The sequence below is a fragment of the Pezoporus flaviventris genome, unplaced genomic scaffold, assembly GCF_033815535.1.
Source record: "Pezoporus flaviventris isolate CSIRO_AGI_PZ_B2104156 unplaced genomic scaffold, CSIRO_AGI_Pfla_v1 ptg000031l, whole genome shotgun sequence".
In the NCBI taxonomy this organism is placed as follows: Eukaryota; Metazoa; Chordata; class Aves; order Psittaciformes; family Psittacidae; genus Pezoporus; species Pezoporus flaviventris.
In genome coordinates, this window is record NW_026892579.1 from 34576803 (window position 1) to 34596704 (window position 19902).

At 37.2% G+C, this 19902-nt stretch overlaps 1 protein-coding gene across 23 annotated transcripts in view; it reads right to left on the reverse strand.

Annotated features, from left to right (window-relative positions):
* DLGAP2 (DLG associated protein 2) overlaps window positions 1–19902 on the reverse strand; it is a 463247-nt gene that overhangs the window by 293687 nt on the left and 149658 nt on the right. For 4 of the 23 annotated variants that reach the window (XM_061460680.1, XM_061460676.1, XM_061460678.1 and 1 more), the window contains exon 2: window positions 11002–11173. The exons of the other annotated variants lie outside the window; for them this stretch is intronic. In XM_061460680.1, the coding sequence (XP_061316664.1) occupies window positions 11002–11059 (58 nt within the window). In that variant the 5' untranslated portion in view covers window positions 11060–11173. The remainder of the gene's footprint in view (window positions 1–11001; window positions 11174–19902) is intronic. 23 annotated transcript variants of the gene reach the window in all.

Genomic DNA, 19902 nt, shown 5'->3' on the forward strand with positions numbered 1-19902 from the left:
AAAAAAATAATAATTAAAAAAATCAGTCTCTACAAACATGCTTTTTTTCAGATTGTTTAGACTTTTGAAAGAAGGTTTTTAGCATAATATTCTATCTCCTAAAAAAATACGCATTTCTTTTTTACATGTTTCTTCCCTCCAAGATGAACACAGATGCAAAAGTATGATTCCATTTCCAAGATGCAAGGATATCATTACCTTTTACTCCTTTTCACTCTGCCATATAATGCCTGCATTGTTGTAAGCTGCCTTCAGAGAGATATAAAAGACTATTCCTATTTTTACTGCGTCTTTAAGCCCCTTTTTACTTCCCATTTTGTATTAGTTTTTATTAAACTCTATAATTTAGGATTATATATTTGTTAGTTTGGTAACAGCCTTGATGATGCACCATTAATAAACAGTTAATATCCTAATTTTATATCTATATATTGCATTTCATTCCAAACAAGTACTTAATTTGGTAATCTACTAATAAATGCAGTTCAAGTATTAAAATGCAATTATGCCTATGGCACAAAAATAATGAACATAACAAACAGTACCCTTCTATTGGGGGGGGGGGGAAATCAGTATTTTATTTATTATATTTTTTAAGTTCTCCTAGCTTCCAGCACCTTAGTTTTAAAGGTCTGATACTTACAGTATTGTAAGGTCGATTTTCTTTAGCGTTCTTGTAGTTTTCTGATTAACACTGGGAATTTTATCATGAATTCTAGACTCCTCTTGCACTCTCTGAAATTTGTTGTTTTCCTTCTGTGCTTCTGTCATTAAAGTACATGACTGTTATTTGCTTACTAATGTTTCCAATTAGCAAAGCATTTCCTGAGCTTTCACAATCAATACTCTGTGATGGCAAAACCAGGTCCTGAAAAACTAAAAGGCTGAGACCACCACTTTTCAAATAAGTCATGAGATAGAGTAAAATATATATTCACCAGCTAGATTAATATTTTTAACACATATTGAGAACAATTTTATTGCAACTGGCAAGGGAGCACTAAGCAAAGCTTAATTCCATTAGAGTGAGCCAATATGAATGTATAATAGGAATGTCTTGCATAACTAAGTTGATAGAACTCTTTGAAGATAATGCTGCAGTTAGAGATAAGAAAGTAAGGTGGACGGTATGCATTTTTCAGGAAGCATTTGATAAGGCTACATGTCAAAGATAACGGTTATTGTAAGGAAACCTGACACAAAATATAACAAATTTTAGAGAACTGGAAAGTGCATATTGCCTTTATTACACAAAAAAAAATTGTCTTGATAACCATAAACTATAAAACAAATGTAAGGCTATTACTAGCACAGACACCACACTGGATGTATGAGAACACAAGAGCACCAGCACATGAAATTTAGTAGAGCAAATTTTGCTACACTGAAAGATACAGGTACATACTTTCTCGAAGCTGAAGTCTGAACCATTATTGCGAACAAAAGTGAATCAATCTTTTCAAATATATGCCAGTGCTTCTAAGAAAAATAATGTACATGGAGGTGTAACAATATGTACATGGAGGTGTAACAATGGAGTTGTGCCTCCACTCTTTTTAATTGGAGGTAAGAACTCACTTGCCTACTAATACTTGTTATAATACTTGTTATCTTCTCTTTTTTTTTGTTTGTTTGCTCCCTTTTGGAGAAGCTGAGCTAAGATTAATTTGAGATTATTGGGAAGCCATACCTAACAGTGAAATTTACTGGAATAATCTTTCTATAAAAATTATAGAAACCTTTAAATGCCTTTGCATAAACTGCAAAAAGCATTATGAAAACATACCAGGGTGACAATTCCTGCAGTGCAGTAAAGAGAGACTAGATGGTTTAAGTGTTCTCTCAGCTGTGAATGATGAGATTCATAGCTGGTCTATCTTCATTGAAATCAAGTCCCCCTAATGTCTGAAGCTCCACAACTGGTTATTTCATATCTTCGTATTTTCAGCATACACTTTCCTTCAAGACTGATGAGTCTATCATTCTTTCGAAGCAAATACATGCAATCCTGCATAGTCAGCTCAGTATTCAGGAGGTGTCATCAACATTTTGTAATTATTGCTTGAATTGTAACAATGCTATTTAGGAGTGATAACTAATAAAAATGCAGTTTATTCATAACCATTAGAAAACCTAAACATGGCCTTTGTGTCTTTGATGAATATTGAAAAGTTAATAGTTATTCTTCACTTAAACTCATATGACAAGTTTTTACATCTAACCTCTGAAATTGTTTCATAATGAGCTCTCTATAATGACAGACTCCACTGATTTACTGTCTCGAGTATCCATTGACTGACTGAACCAATGATGATGAAGCAACTGTTTTCCCAGTAGCATCTATGCTTATAAAGCATATGCGGTAGTACATGTTTGGTTTGATTTTGTTTAAAATCTTATTCTGAATTCTTTTGCCTACTTTCCTTATGTCTATATTTTTACAAGAAATCTGGAAGCATTGAACCTAAGTGCTTATTTTATCTGATCCTATTAATCAGCCCTCTACTACATGCTTGCAATGTTTCCTGGATATACTGGGTGTCTACCACAGACATCTTTATTTGGAGTTGTTTTAAAGAATATTTTACAATAAAGTTACTTTAAAACTATACCCTGTTATGCCAATTATTCTACTCAAATGCTGATGAGATTGGAAGGAAAGATGACAAATGACAGAGTTAAAAAAAAATTACTAACCATTATGTTCCAGTGGCTTTTTTACTGCCCTTTTTGCACCAAAAATGAGTAAAACTTCTAAACAGTAGACCAGCAAGGACATGCCTAAACTGCTGAGAGAGCACGAAATCATATTCTGCTTAAACATATATTTTACACAGTTTTGCTAGCTTTGACAGCTTTTACTGTTCTATCAAGTTCCTGTCACATGACTGTTTTTTGGCTCTCACATTTGAAGCATCTGCTTTTTAGCAAAATATGCTAAAAAGCATTAGGAAAAAAACTTCCAAGATGTTCAAGCTTCCCACTCTCACAGATAATTCCTATTCTTTCACAGCTAGAATGTTCCCTTCTTTTGTTCCACAGACATTTTTATCTAGAGAAAGTCCACAGATAAAGGAACCAGTGGGAAATGTTCACCTGAAAGGAAACTAGTTCAAAAATTTGAGTAAGTCGCAAGTTACTCCAGAATTTACAAAAGAAATTATAGTTGGTAAAAATGAGTCTTAGTATGATATGTCAGTCCTTGCTATCATGCTCTTGGGTCTTCAGCGTGGGCTTTAGCATTAATTTTGACAAAAGAACGTTTAATTTCCAGGCCTTTTGTATTTAATTGCATTCATAGAGTCAGTGCTTCCACAGAAGTATGCAATAGCTTATAGGAGGTAGCCAATCTAAACTGTTGCTCAGTTGGATTAATGTCTGGCAGACAGACTCAGAAAAATGTGCTCCTACACAAAAACATGCAATTCAAAGTTACATTTTAGTAGATGTATTCATAGAATTCGTTTGATAATTTGATCTAGTTTGATCATTTTAGATGCTTGGCTTTGTAAAACAGCTCAAAATACATTTTGCCGCCATTTTGCTTCACTGATATATATCAATATATATTTGAATCAGGAAACAAGCTTTTCAGAATGCATGTGAATGAGTCAGAATACATCTGACATTAATACAAGTACACCTGCAAAGATAAATACACAAAAAAATCAAAAATTTCCTTGTGATCTCATTTATATTATCCAAATTATTTATCAGTAAAAAACACACATGAAAAGGACTTCTATTATACTCACTGGCAGTAGCACAGTGGCAGAAAAATTATGTTCAGGAAAACAGGATGAACACAATTCTGAAGCATAACTTGTGCTGCATAGTGAAAGAGACAAATTCAGATTATAAAAGACTCATGTCCTTAAAAATCAAGTTAAAACAATTTTTGCACTGGAGAAGAGTGCCTCATCTCCCTTTACTTATTTTATAAAATATTAATAGTTATTAGAGAAAAATAAGTGTTATCATTTGTGGTGATGGTGGTATTGCAACAAGAGATAAATCTTAAAACCTTAAACCATTTTAGTTTCCAGAGACTTCTGCCTAATATTAGCCTTACATATCTTTGGCACTCTAAACTGCTGAGCAGAACGCTACCTTTGCTTACACCTGAGATCAGGACAGTGTTAATATTCAGTGGAATTACAACCATATGAAAAGGGTTTTTTTTTTTTTGCAATAAACTCGCACCTCGCTTCTCCATTCAGAAAGTTTTGCAGAGTGACGTGAATATTTCTGTTAATGTAGTTACCAAGAATATTAGCATCTTAAAAAATTTCAGGTGTTTCCATCTAACTCTGTGCATGTCCATAAAACGGAATTGAAATATTCCCTCTACAGGCATTGGGGAAAGCCAGAGGTAAACCTCTCACAGGCAGTAAAGGGAGACAACAGAAATTAGGCATTATTACCCCTGCCACCTTAAGCAAAGCTCCAAAAGTTACCTGTAATAAATATTGACTATTCTCCATGTTCATCCCATTGTGTGAGCATGGGATTACCTTAAATTCTTCTTCAAAGACTAAGAAATTATTAATCTGTTAAATAAAGGGGTTTCTTGTAGACAGTAATCAAGCACACTCATATATGAATTTTTACATTCAAAGATCACTGGAATATGTGCAAGCCATCAAAATACATATAGTTTTATTCAGCACTACTCTGATGAAACACTGGCAGCTGCCAAAATGCTCACAGCAATGAAAGAAACCATACTGACTATTTATCCTTTGCACTATATATAACCCCGAAGAATGACCTAAGCTCATGAATTACAGTAACAAAAACTGTTGGCTGTTTTTCATAAAAGATGACAGAGAAAGAGGTTACTGTCAAGAATAACAAATGTGATTCTGAATAGATTTCCCCAGTAAAACATGTATTACGGAATGGGTACTGGAGGACAGTCAAAATCTTTACTCATTTACTGGCATTAATATTGTGTAAATAATGCACAGGGGTTGCCTTCAGGCTTAGCTCTAAATGTAAGAGTGGATCATGATGGGGTTAACTTCCTGGGTCATAAGCCACACCTGAAGGCTTTTGTCCTAGATCTTAATCTTCCATACTTACTTCCAAGAGAGAAAGAGCACTCAACTCTCTTGTAGCGAGATATATTTCTGAATAAAGTATGGTGATAGAGACAATTGCATCTACTCTAATCAAAGCTACTGGGATAATCCAGCTCACAAGTTATTCTGAAACAAAGGAGAAATACTGCTGCAAAATTACACAGGACCTGATTTTTAGTCTTATAAATTAGTTGGTTTAGAATGGCATTGAATTCAATTGAGCGACAGTGACCTTTTGAACTTGTTCAGTGAGCACTTTGAAAGTGAAGGATTGTAAACGCACCAATAGGTAAGCAAAGCATTGAGTTCTGATTTTTCATCACATATACTTTCTACTAATTTCAGTCTGCTCTTTTTTCATTTTTTTTTTTTATTTTTTGTGGAGATTATTGTTCCAGATTAGAAGAACAGAGTAATGATAATAATGATAATTTTATTTATTATATTTTCCTCTGTTTGTTTTGCAAGTAATGAAGTTTTTTACAGTTTACAAATTAATAACTGTCCTGCTGTTATACTTTTCTCAATGGTATAAAGTGACAGGACAAGAGGCAATGGGCACAAATTGAAATACAGGAAATTCTACTTAAAAACTAGAAAAAACATTCATTTTGAGGCGGATCAAACACTGGAGTGTGTTGCCCAGAGCGGTTTTGGAGATGCCATCTTTTGATATACACAGAACCTGACTGACACAGTGTCATGGGCAACCCACTCAGGACCCTGCTTTGAGCAGGTAGGCTTTGACTGGAAAATCTCCAGAGATGCCTTTCAAACTCAACGGTTTCTAAGATTCTATCAAATAATTCCACTTTAAAGCATCTTCTGAACATGCATTCCCAGCATAAAAACCCAAAACATGATTGTGTTCCCACAAGAGAACTGGAAAGCTCAAAGACACCTTCGGCACTGGAGGTCAATACAGTATTTCTTGCCTGATAATCTTGAACTTTGTGCCAATGTTTGTGCTGTGGTTACATGTACAAGGCAGCTTTCTGGGGCAAATGCTGGCAAGGAAAGTCTTTTCCACTCAAGGCAATTTCTTTAAATAAAGATGGTAATAATATAGCAAGCTTATAGCCACAACCTATTTTTTTTTTTAAAGATGGTTATTAACTGAAGGTTCAGTCAACCTTTTCTTGTCTAATCCTTCTTTTACTGAATGCCACTGGGGAGTGAGGTAATTGGCCAGTGTTTTAAACAACTCATTTTTGTACATAAAGTTTAGAGGTCACTGCATGGTCAGAAAGATACTTCAGTCCTGTTTTATTATTCCATTTATAGAAGCATAAAATGATAATAGTACATAAGCTGTTTTCCCATCAAAATATGTTTCTCTTTCTTCATTACACAGTTTACCTTTGCAGAAGGAATTTGCAGTTTCTTGTGGCCTACCTGAGCATGCTAAGCTACACTGAAGGGGAAGGAAACTATCACAAAATTTAACTCCCTCTTTATTCCAGGCAACCAATACTTCTTCACTGATTCAAACCAAGAGCAGATTCCTTCATCTATCCAAATCCAAGCATAGATACTGTAAGAGAATTAAGAAGCAGAACTTCTTTCAAATCCATCCCTTCCTTGCCCACAAGTTCAGTTTACAATGCCAATCACTTCCCTGCCCATTTATAGCTCATGAGAGCTCACAAGCGCATTGGGAAAAAGGGCACTGGAGTGCATCTTGAATGGCCATAAAAGTCAGGATGGATGTCTGCCATTAGTCGTTTAATATTGATAGGTATGTTAGCGTCACAACCACAGAAAATAACAGTACATTTCCCCAAAATCTGAAAGTCACTTTACAACTAAATACTCAGCTCCTCTTGGATACATGAAAGCTACTATTTAGAACACTTGTTATTTCTTCTGCTGAGAAATTTGGCAAAACTACTCTCAAGTTGTGTGTTAAAGCTTCTTCCTTGACTTCAGAAATATTTATTCTGTAAAAATAAACATTTTTAGTTTCTAAGAGATAGTAAACAATTTTCAGGACTTCTTGCTTCCCCTTCTACTCCAACTTACACTCTTTCAAGGAAAAAGTCCTATAGGGAAGCAAACCAGACCCAACAGTGGAATACATTGTGCCCATACACTGCCAGAACAGAGAACCACACATCAGATTTGCATTGAACTACACCTCTGAATGTGAAAGACCATGAAGAAAAATGTAGTGCAGATTGGACACTTTAATACACTTTGTTATGCAGTAATATTTAAGTAATGTCTTCAGAAATAAGAGTGATCACAATAAAGTGACCTGGCCTTATTTCTGTCTGTGTTCCTAGCAGTGATGAAAAGCAAGGGGATGAAGTTCACATTGGGAACTTTGTGGGTTCCTAACATCTGCTGTGATTACAGAGCCGCACTCACAGTTTCTTTGACCAGGAAGGACCTACTGGGGAAACAGGAAGGGCTGCCTGAGGAGACAGAGGCATTCCCTACAGGGGTAGAAATGGTTGTGGAGAACAGAAGATCTTTTGGGACTTTTTGGCTGGGAAGAAAATAGCAAGAAATTATGTTTTGCTTTTTCCAATCCACTCAGCATTCAAACCTTTCTACCTTTAGTGAAGTGTAATCTACTATGCCTTATGCATAGCATCTTCTGACAGTCTGGATCAGTTTCTAAAAAGAAAAGATTTGTCTTTAGTCCTTTTCTCCACCATTATGCACATTCATCTATTTTCTAACCCTAGTGAACACAGAGGAATACACACTGTCTGGAAAGTGAAAAAATTCGGCATCTATGGATACTTAATAAGGATAGGTCACATATGTTAATAGGGGGAAGATGCACTTCTGGCATGATCTAGGAAATGGACAGAATTTAGCATCATACATGGAGGTACTGCCTGTCTAGCGAGGGCAGCTAGAGGATATAGCAAGGCTCGTAATAACACGTTACTTCAGTTTGCTGTTAGTTCGCTAGATTCTCTCTGCACATTTGTATAAATCCTCTAATAAGCAGTATCAGAGGCAGCTTTTCTTCCCGAAGTGCTGCCAAGCATAACATTTTTAACCGTAGCCTGAATTTCTTCGTGACACTCTACGTCTAGCATCTGTTTTGAAGTGAAGCTGATGCAACACACCTGGTAAATGATGTATCAATACCAAAACATCAACTTGTTTGGGCTGCTGCAAGTTTCCAAGTAAATGAGTCATTTTCACATTTGGCTTTTTTAACAACCTGATTGTACCTCCACTTCTATCCTATTGCATTAGCAATGAGCAAAATCATCTGACTTTAAGAAAATGTCCAAAGAAGGTAACTCTCGATAGTGCTACAGAGAACCTATTTTAAACATTTTTTTAATTCTAGTCCCATACTAAACAGTATCAGCTTAAAAGGGATCCCTTCCTCTTCAAAATGTCCACATAAGGAAAAGAACAAAAACAAATGTCAGGTACTGGGAAGAATATAATTATGGTTAATTCCTCATTTGGATAATTTTGTCTGGTGACGGAGTTGTGACTACATAGCCATTTAATTATTTATTTAATACTCTGTTTAAAATATAGGTCATGGTTTCTAGATATCTGAGGAAAATGCTTTCCATTAATCTTTACAGAACAAAATAAAGACTGCTGGAATCATCAGCTGTCTAGTCTGTCCTGCACAATTTCTACCTTGTCCTTTATTTCTGTTGAGCCACCTTAAGGCTGAAAATTGCACAGGTGCCTTGGGATGCCAAATTCCTATTCACCTTCATAGTCATCCAAGGCCTTTTGGATGTCTGAAGAATTTCTGACATCAGAGTATCTGGCTAATGTAGTGGCACCCCCGCCGCCTTTGGGGGTCTGCAACTGCAGCTGCTGCCTGCCTGCCTGCCTGCCTGCAGGGCTCTGTTCTCACTCCCCTTACTCTTGGGCTGCCTGCCAGCCCTCCCTGCCTACTCCTCACAGCTCTCCTCCATCGTAAGATTGCTTAGCCATTGCCATCTTCTAGCTCTCCTCAATCCTGCGATTCCAGTCCTCAGTACCATTGTGGTTACCTTTCTCCCAAGTCTCCTCTCCTACAAAAGACAAAAGATTGCACTTCTTATTATCTAACTCCATGCACAATTCAGAACATTTCTGAATGTGGTGTCAATCTCTGTTCTCTAGTAGGTGGGACCAGTCCTGATCCTATGGAGTCTGGTAGGAGTTTCTGGCTTAACTTACTGGCTTTAATCAGTTAGAGCAGAATTAGGCCATTTGATACTAAATTCTCGGGATGTGCCTGAATAAAAATAGTACAAATACTGTGGAATTCAAGCTCTTCATCTATAATAGATTCAACTTCAAGTGCACAGCTGCCATGCATATATTTATGTAACTGCTATGTGTAGAAATATTTAAGCATCCAGTTCAACTCTGAAAAAAAATTTAGAAAAGTTAAGGAAGGCTAAATGGTGACAGAATCCAGTGGAGATAGTCATTAGACAGACGTGTCTTCAGGAGTCAGCAAACCACTAACATTTTCATCTGAATCACTGAAGAAACATAGCATAGCTATACATTTTATGTACAGAGCAGGATGAGGATGACCAGACATATGGAATGGAGGAGAATCTAAGTAGACCACAATTTTTCAGCCTATAACTAGATATCTTAAGGTGGTAATGATAAGCACAGATACGCTATTAACTTTTCACAGTAAAACCACTTGAGGCAATCTGTAAAATCCTCAAACAGGAGGCCTAAACCAAAGTCAATGTGATTAATTTATAGAACCCATTTCTATAACATGTTTTCTGAAATCAGTAATGTAAACAGCTTAGAAAACAAGACTGGATAAATTCATGAACAACTGAGACATCACAAGCTTTTAAGCACAGTACTACCTCCAGCCTGCAAGGACAAGACACAGCAGAAGCTGGATAAGGATCAGAGAGGAAGGCGGCAACACTTCTTGCAAACCCCCTCTCCTGTATTGTTCTTCACCAACTACTGAGAGCTCTGGTCTTTGCCATTACAGCAGCTGTCACACACTTGCCCTACCTTGTTCCCAACCTTCAAAGAGAAAAGGGCTGCCAACAACCTGGTCCATATATGCAGTAAGCACTAGATATATACTGGAGGGCACAGGAATATCTCTGCCTCCCCATTCTGCCCTTCTGATACAACTATGCAGAACTTCCTTATACCTGCCTCTATTTTTTCCAGATTTCTGTTCCCTTCCTTTCTAAACTCATCTGTGACAAAGTCTTTAGTACCACATGGTGTTACAACACAAGCAGTCACATTAATCAGCAATATTTTTATTCTGTTGCATCTCTGGCAGGCTCCTGGCAGTATAGCAACAAACATACCAGTAATAAATGAGCTTTTAAGTGCACCAGACTTTGCTATTCAGCTGCTGGCATGCGGTCTCTGATCAAAACTTAACTTATACCACCTCTGTATAGGCAGCACACCAAGTAGCAATAGCAACAGCAACAACACTAATAAACAATGTAAGTCACGGCTCTGATCTCAAGTTAAGAACACAGGTCAACTATCTTCCTAACTATATCAAAATCTGTTACTTCAGAGGCTCTTTTCCTAAGCTACACCAATCCACTGCTGAATTACAGTGAGGTAGATAAGTAGGAGCATGATGACCATTAAATCTCCATAAACAATTAACTTTTGCAGCTGAGCTCTACAACAAAACACCTTGCCTGGTGCCATGGGATGTTGCTTCACTTCATGTAGGTTATTGGTAAGGTAATAGACAGTTTTAACCAGCAACAGCAGAAAATTAGCAAAATCCCAGCACAACACATCCTTTGATAGGTCTTAATAAAAATATAGATCAAGTTTATAGCAGAAGAAATTGAAAATAAAGCAATTACCTCACTTCAATGTATTTGAAATGTTTTTAAAGTATATAGAATTTTACTGCTAAAAATACCCCAACAAAACATACATTCAATGTAAAAAAATGCCTTAAACTTACCTCTTAGCTTACACTGATTTAATATATTTTTTCTTCTACTTTTCAACTTTCCTTGCATCTTGGGAATATAGTGGTTTTCTCCACCCGCTTCCTTCCTCTCACCTCCTCCCCCTCCAATCTGGCCTCCTTTCCTTCCTTGGAGGTTTTTAAGCTTTAATTTGAGAGTGTAAAGCTGAAAAATATTTGATACAATTTTTTTTTTTAATTAGAGAATTGAGCTCCTCGGCATGGTTGAAGCATTTCTGGGAACAGCACCAAAAAGCTGGAAGCTACTGCACTGAGTAGCCACAGCATCTCTCTTAAAATCATCACTCATTCATTTTTCCCAGACAACTAGTGTTTCAGCATTTTACTTACAGACATGACTGCAGTTTGGGAGACTAAAGCTGAAAATGAGTCCAAGCCACTTTGTTCAGTTTTGGAACATAAAATCTAGATTCCAAAATTCCAGCATGGGCTCATCTCCAGCTGGAACAGGAAAAAGACTCACCAAGTGGGATTTGACAATGCATGAGCTGAGGATCAAGTTAGTCACATTTTAAACAAGCTTAGAAGGGTATTGGATTTTATGTTCTAACTGGAGGAGGCAGTTGTCAGTCTACCTGCAGCATGCATGTCACCACACTGGGGAAGGGGAAGTATTTTAGAGCTTGTGTGGGACTGGGCTTACTGAATGGAACACTTGGGAAGTCTCCTCTCCTATGATTTGGATATTGTTAGGGAAGGGGAGGATTTAAAAAAAATAAAATAAAAGAATACGTTGGATCTAACAATTCCAGGACTCTGCAACACGCATTCATGCTGAGGGGTGTTGAAGAGACTCAGCATTTCCATATGCCAGTGAGTTGTCAGCCTACAGCCTATTTCAGGCTTCCGTTGATTGACACTAGGTTATGCTTTACAGCCTCAAAGTATTTATTTTTTAATTCTTGATGTAATATGGTAAGAGGCTGCTTTCACCTAATAAAGAACATTTTCCTGGTATGATATCAAATTAGTGGTAATGCTAAATTAGTAATATTTTTTCTGTTTATAGATATTTAATGCATGAGGATTATACCGGTCTTCCTCTCCATTCCTTGTTTGCTTGGTCATTACATTTCAGTCTTTCCTCTTAAATCAGTCATTCAAACACTGATTTTTATTCGTTGTTTCTTGAACAAAGGCAAATTGCTCCTACAATCCACCTATTTGTGCAGAACTTAACTTAGCAATTTACTCTCTGCGACTACCTAAAAGGAGGTTATAGTGAGGTGCAGGTTGGTCTCTTCTCCCAGGTAACAGGTGGTAGGACAAGAGGTCACAGCCTCAATCTGTGCCAAGGGTGGTTTAGATTGGATATTAGAAAAAAAATTATTTACCAAAAGGTACTGGAACAGCTGCCCAGGGAAGTGGTGGAATCACCATCCCTGGAAGTGTTCAAAAACTGTGTAAATGAGGCTCTCATTGATATGGTTTAGTGGTGGATTTGGCAGTCCTGGAATAAAGGTTGGACTTGGTAATGTTAATGGTCTTTCCCAACCTAGCTGACTGTATGATTCTATAATTACCTATCTGCTCTTCTACACAATCTATCTACATATTCCTCCAAAGACAGAATTGCCCTTTTAGGTATTACGCTGATTGCAAACTGGACTTTCCTCAATCAAGGGAAAAAAAAAAAAAATAATTATTGTAATTTAGTGTGTATATTTCTGTATATTTTAACATGTATTGGACATAAAAAATCAGTTCTGAACTAATTTATCCCAGCTGCATTAGCTTCTCTTTTTACTCAATCTGAATATGATACATTGATAACTCCTCTTGCTCATGTTTCTAATCTCTAAGTATCTTCTATTTTCTGTTTCCTGCTGTTTACATCATCTGCTGACTTCATTAACATGCTGTTCACTTGCTTTCTTTAATACTATTAATGAAACTGTTAAATAAGGCTGAAACAGAGACCAATCATTATAGTTGTTCATTGGACAACTAGAATGTGTCATCAGCCAAGTTTTCTAAGCAAGGCCTAAAAGCCTATTTGTCAAAATCATTCGTTTTAATTGGTTTCAATAAGTTATTATTTGTAGAATTGACTGATGTTTAATTGTGGCATTACCTGCAAGCCATTTGGGAAACCTTGGCATAGCAAAGCTGACTGCTTGTGTATTTGCTCTTGTTTAAGCCAAACCTACAGGAAAGTTTGGGTTTGTTTCAGAATGGGTTTTAAACTATTTACTTCAATTCTCCTTTCTATTTATCTTTTCATCATCCCTATTTCATACCGTAGTTTACCCTTACAGATTTGAGATATTTGAATTAACTCCATGCAATTGGTACAACCATTACATTGCTTAAAAGCTGTTCAGGAGGGTACATGATAACAAACAAATAATATTAAATAGAAGATAATATTATTTACTTAAATAGACACACATACTGTGAATTGATATGAATGTACAACAGACACACAGTTCAAATACGTTTCCAGCATAACTAAGGGAATCACGAGCGGTGTCTCTCTGTTAAACATCAAAACCAAATAAACATACACAAGGAAAAGACTTATTTTACCTAATAGTTAGGGGTGACCTGCAAACAGACATCTGAGAATAAATTAGGCTAGAAATGAGAAGGTATAACAACCACCAGGAACGTGAGGCTTCAGATAAGTCTTCCAGTACATGTAGCCAAGGCAACGAAACTAATGTCTTTAGTATAAAGCTAGCTTGGTTTGCAGAAGGAAGGTTGCTTGAAAAAGGCAGGTATCCAGCCCTGATCTCAGACATGCCCGTCCCTATGCTCCTTCCATCTCTACAAGCACAACAGTGAACAGCAATGACTTTTAAACCCTAACTTTTTCTTTGAAATTACTGATTGTTCTCAAGCACACTTTCTTTATACTGAAAGTCTGAAACTAATACTGCTCCGTTCCAATGCACCTCAATTGTCTCACAAAATCTGAAAACAAGAAAATAAAATTATTATCTTACATTACTGAGTAGACACTAGCAACTAAATTTTTAACTGTCCAAATTCTGGCCCCTGAAACATTAATTATCAGTAAATACACAACGGGGAAAGCTTCTCAGGCAAGGACTTCTGAAAACAATGGACTTTCAGCACTGGCCAAGATCTTTGCTGAAAAACTCAAGTTTGCTACTCCTGACATAGAGCTGCTATGTCAAGGTCTTCTGCCTTTTCTAGTCATATCAACACAGACCTGGGGAGACAATTTAGATCACAAGAACACACCCTTGCTATTTGTTCTCCTTTTAGTACCCAAAAGCATGGAAATCTCTCATGGGTTAGAAAATAGGAAAAATACTTGAATCCAGGTCCCTGGATCTATTTTGGATCTGTGAAGTGTCAGAGCTGATAGCAAAGGACAACTGGGCACTTTTGCACTCATAACATTTTGGGTATATAGGTCATTTCAGTCTGAGGTTTTCATCTCAGAAAACACTTCCAGACATGAAAAATATTCAGCAGATCCCCTTTTATACATTAAAAAATTAGTCTCAATTAAAGAGCATCAAAAGATTTGCTCATGGATATGTATGAGATTTGTATGGAATGAAGTGTTCTTGGTCCTCTTTGGAGCATTCTCCTGTAAGTTTTTAACTGTTATCAGTGAAAGAAAGAGCTTTGGTAAAAAGACCTATTTAACCTTTGTAGTGTGTTATTTACATAGACTACTCAAAGAAAACTAAAAGGCTTATTACTCTAGGTATGATCTCTTTATGCAGCTGAATAGTTATTGGCCTCCGGAAAGCACACGATTCATTGTTTTCATCAGCCTATGATCATAATGATACAAAGAAAAATCACAGTAATTATAGGGCAGTCTTCATAAGAGCTATATTTAATAAGCTATGTTCATCTCTGTTCCAGCTCCAGTAGCTTCTGTGAAAAGCAAGGATATATTTAACCATTACGTGCTAGCTTGCATAGCTACCATTATTATCCTTGAGAAAGCAGTAATGCTCTAGTCCATTTAAAGGTTAAACCTTACTTTCTGTCTGATAACAAAAATACTGAACAGTTGAAATAAATTGAGAGTGCAATAAATATTTATAGAATCATAGAATAGTTAGGGTTGGAAAGGACCTTAAGATCATCTAGTTCCAACCCCCTGCCATGGGCAGGGACAACTCACACTAAACCATGTCACTCAAGGCTCTGTCCAACCAGGCCTTGAACACCATCAGCGATGGAGCATTCACAACTTCCCTGGGCAACCCATTCCAGTGCCTCACCACCCCTACAGTAAAGAATTTCTTCCTTATATCCAATCTAAACTTCCCCTGTTTAAGTTTTAACCCATTACCCCTTGTCCTATCACTACAGTCCCTAACGAAGAGTCCCTCCCCAGCATCCCTATAGACCCCCTTCAGATACTGGAAGGCTGCTATGAGGTCTCCACGCAGCCTTCTCTTCTCCAGGCTGAACAGCCACAACTTTCTCAGCCTGTCTTCATACGGGAGGTGCTCCAGTCCCCTGATCAGCCTCGGGGCCTCCCCTGGACTTGTTCCAACAGTTCCATGTCCTTTTTATGTTGAGGACACCAGAACTGCACACAATACTCCAAGTGAGGTCTCACAAGAGCATAGTAGAGGTGCAGAATCACCTCCTTCAACCTGCTGGTCACACTGCTTTTGCTGCAGCCCAGGATACGGTTAGCATTCAAACAAAGCATTCTTTCTGAAACCACATATAAAAAAACTCCCTTATTTGTACTTTTTGCTTTTCTGTTTAACTATAAAAATGGTAACAAAAGGCAAGCATATGCGCATATCTGTATGTATGAACGTATAAACATATATAAATACATACTGGAAAGAAATACTAGTTCAGCAGTGAGTATATTACCAAAACTCTTTGCTTTTCATTGGATTACTAGTTGTTGTAGCATTTAAAAACTACAGTTCAACTTCATAATTCCATAAATTGGAAAAAAATGAAAAAAAAACAAAACAAAAAAAAACATAAAGGAAGACAAAAATATATTTTTTGTCTAGAAGAGACAACAATCAGCATATGAGACAGCAAGAGGAGACACACAGCTGTGTAGCACAACGAAGAAATGAGAAAAAAGTTACTCAGCATACACCTTGGCACGAGTCCATAAACTGAGCATTAGATGTAATCTGTTGCCATCACCAGTTGGTTTACATAAACATTTATCAGTTATGAGGCCTCTGCAAATGCTATTTTGACTTGTTACTGGAAATGAACGTCAGTATGGTATGAGCTCAGGGCACCAGCATAGCCTGCTGCTCTCTTACCTGTTGAATTTAACAGGGAGAAAATAATTCAGACTACCTTGCAGGAAGAAAAGGCTTGTTACTGACTTCAAAGGGCTCACTAACAGTAGCATACAACTTGAAGTCTCACTGATTCTTAATAACTAAAAACATTGTTTACTTCATAGTGCATTTTAATAATAATAAAGGAATTTACATGATTCCTTTTTTGTGCTCTTTGCAAACACGTTGTGTTCTGCCACACAAGTGTTTACTTTCCACTGTCCCAAAGGGGAAGCCTTGCACACACAGGGAAGGGAAGATACAGCCTGAAGAACTACAGCTACAGAGCCACCATGAAATAACACACCATTCAGGATGGGAGGGATAAAGGGGGAAATTAAATTTCACATAAAAGTTAGGAGGGAGGCCATACAATGAAGCCAAACAATAACTCAGGTTATAGTAAGAGAATAAATTCAAAGATCCAAAAAATATGCTTTAAGGACATGCCAGAACTCCATATGTCCTTCGCATTATTAAAAGCATGAAGTGTCATAAAATCCTCCCATCTCATCTAGTGCATACAAGATATCCATCTTCCCCCCCCCCCATACAGTTTAGAATTATGGTCTTATAAGTGTCAAGACAAAATGCACTGTTCTGTAAAATAAAACTTTGAAAGTATACCTTGTGTTTATAGGCTGGCCCACAGTCACAGGGATCATATGTGTTTGTGCATGCATATGTAAGTGTACGAGACAAGAGCACCAAACCTATTGATTAATTTCTAATTAACAGAGAAGAGAGTGAAGCACAGGGAAAATTCTGAAGCAACCTTGTATTGTGATATGCAGAAGAATGCAAGCTGCAGTTCATTGGTGTCTCCATAGAAACAAGACATATTGGAGGGCGTAAGACATTGTCAGAGGACTAAAAAATTTCAGCTTCAGCAGAAAACAGAAAAGCACCTGAGGGATTTTTTTTAACCAGGAAAACAAAATTAATCATTCCTTTTCCATATAGGAAGCTTCCATTTTATAGATTAGTTACTTACATCAGGATTAATTTATGGACTGGCTAATTTTATGATTTTCTAATCCATAAAATCTGTAGAAAACGCATGGTTACACTTCTAAGTATAACACTGAAAAGGAATATAAGTAGGCTGTCAATGAATAATTGAAAGCTCTACGCAATGTGCTGTTAATTCTTGGTACCATCTTCACACTTGCTTTAGATGCAGTGTTTATGCATTCATATGAATATTTGTCCATATTCAGAACCCTGTCTTGGCCTGTGTAAAAGGTGTCCATGGGAGAATTAAAGGTAGCAGGGAGATGTTGCTTTGATAAGACACTATGCTCTAAACCTGCTCAGCATCCTTCTTACTTCAAATGGACAAGAGACTCACAGCATGCAGCTGCAGAGACTATTCTTAAGAACTTCTTAAGAAGTTGAGCCAAAACACAGAATCCATTAAAAAAGGCTCATCTCCTTATGCCAGATCTGAAGCTAGAGGCAGAGGGCTCTTTTCATTATGGGATCAAGAGACCTGTGTCAGCTGGGTAGCTTCGCAAGCTGGGTTGCTGTTCCCTGATTTTCTACCCAGTCCTGGCTATAGCAGCTCAGTGCCTGCCAGCTGAACTGACCTCAGCGCCCTCAGGTCCTCTCCTAAAGATGCCCCTTACCCCAGTGACAGAGATAACTCTACCTCCTTTTCTACTGAAATAAAAATGCCAGGGAAATTATCAGTTAGCAGCTTCCCCATCACATAGTTTCTGCTTCATTTCCACCAAAGAGCAGGACTGTCACACTGCCTCATCACCTGGGGTACAGACAAGTTAAATACATTCCTGCATGTGCTATTCAAGCAGACTAAAGTTGACAACTGTGGTTAACTTTTGGCTGGAGGCCCTTGCAGTTTTAGGAGCCTCTCTGGGGACTGCTTCAGGAAAGCGCATGTCAGGCTCCATAAAAGGTCCTTCAGAATAATGAGGTCTTTTCCTGGTGCATTGTGTGCCACAATGCCATGGTGGTGTCTAACCCTTCCACAACAACTAGCTGCTTTAAGGCTGCTTAGTCAAGGAAGATGAGGATTAAAGAAATGGATAAAAACTATGAGACTTCTGAGCTCTAAAAAAGAATTAAGGGCTTAAAAAGATGCATCGGTTTTATTAGTTCTGATCTTCATAACAAACATCCAGGCATTAGAGCTCTGCCAGAGGACGCAGACAGAGTCTATAGCTCTCTGTAGATTTGCATCAGAATGCATCTAAAAACAGAGACAATCCTTTAATTAATAAAGCAATCCTTTAATTCATAAAGCAATCCTTTAATTCATAAAGCAAGGCATCTTCCAGTCAGTTGCCAAAATTGATAGAAAACATGAAAATGGGAGTAACTGTGTCTCGTTCATGTCCAGATGTAATTTTTAGCATTTGTGAAAAGACAGGAACTCAGAAGAGGGTGAATACATAGATGCTCGTTTTACACTACAGGCTCTCCAACCTATGCATCAGGGCTGAAAGCAGTGAACTTGCTTACAGTCGCTTCTCTTTCACAGACAGGATCACAGATACATTTCTGCCTGCAAAAGGACTCCTGGAAAAAAAGTTAAAATTGATGGATACACATGCAAAAGGGAAACATCTTAGAAGATATGTATAAGATGATAAGAAATAGTTAACATTGCTGATTTTTTCTAAAGAGGGTAAGAAATTTTTAAAAAAGGATTTATTTTTGTTCTTAGGAGAACTAATGCAATGCCTGTGCAATTAACTTTTGGGCTTCAGATAACCACTAATATCATCTTATACCTTTGCTTAAATGTGCCATTCTTGTCCACATAATCAATCTTAGTGATGTTAAGGCCATTTCTCACACAAGTAAAATTTACTCAAGGAGTAAGAGATACCAACAAAAGCATGTTTTTCTGAAGGACATAATGCTAAGCTGCTGTTTTAGGGATCTCTTAAACTCTTCTGTATTACACCTAAAGGAAAAGACAAAAGAGCCATGTGACCTCAAATACTCTAGCTTCACATCCTTCACTGTGATCACAGCTTCCCTCCTCCTGATTACTTACAGACACTGCTGGAAAATCAGAAAAGGATACAATAATTTGAAGTCTCTTTTCCCCTTTCCTGTACCCCTTACCCATTTCCCAAACAAGGTAATGAGAATGGGAAATTATTAATGTTTTTCACTAGCTGTGCTACTTATTAACCAAAGTAAGAGTGAAGGGACACCAGGAAGTAGCACTTAGAAAGGAAGAGTGCACCGCACCACCTGGCACACAGTTGCTGACGTGTACACCATGATCATATATTACTGCAATGGCAGATTAAATTAGATGGAATGGTGTTGACATATCTTAGGAGAAAATTAGTTGTAGTATACCCGATAAAGATTTTATTATCCATGAAGCATGCCTAACACCTATTTTTACTAACTATGATACTTTATGAGAGGCTAGCCAAACCCAAAAACGCTTTATCACAGTTATAGGTGTGTTCTTTGATATTAAAACTATTGCACTAAAAGCACATATCTGCATTATACAGTGGTTGAACTTCAGCATGATTATGACATTACTAATACACACTGAGTTCCCAGTAATGACTTAATGTCATGCTTATGCATGTATGAAGATGACTTGAATGCTAGACAA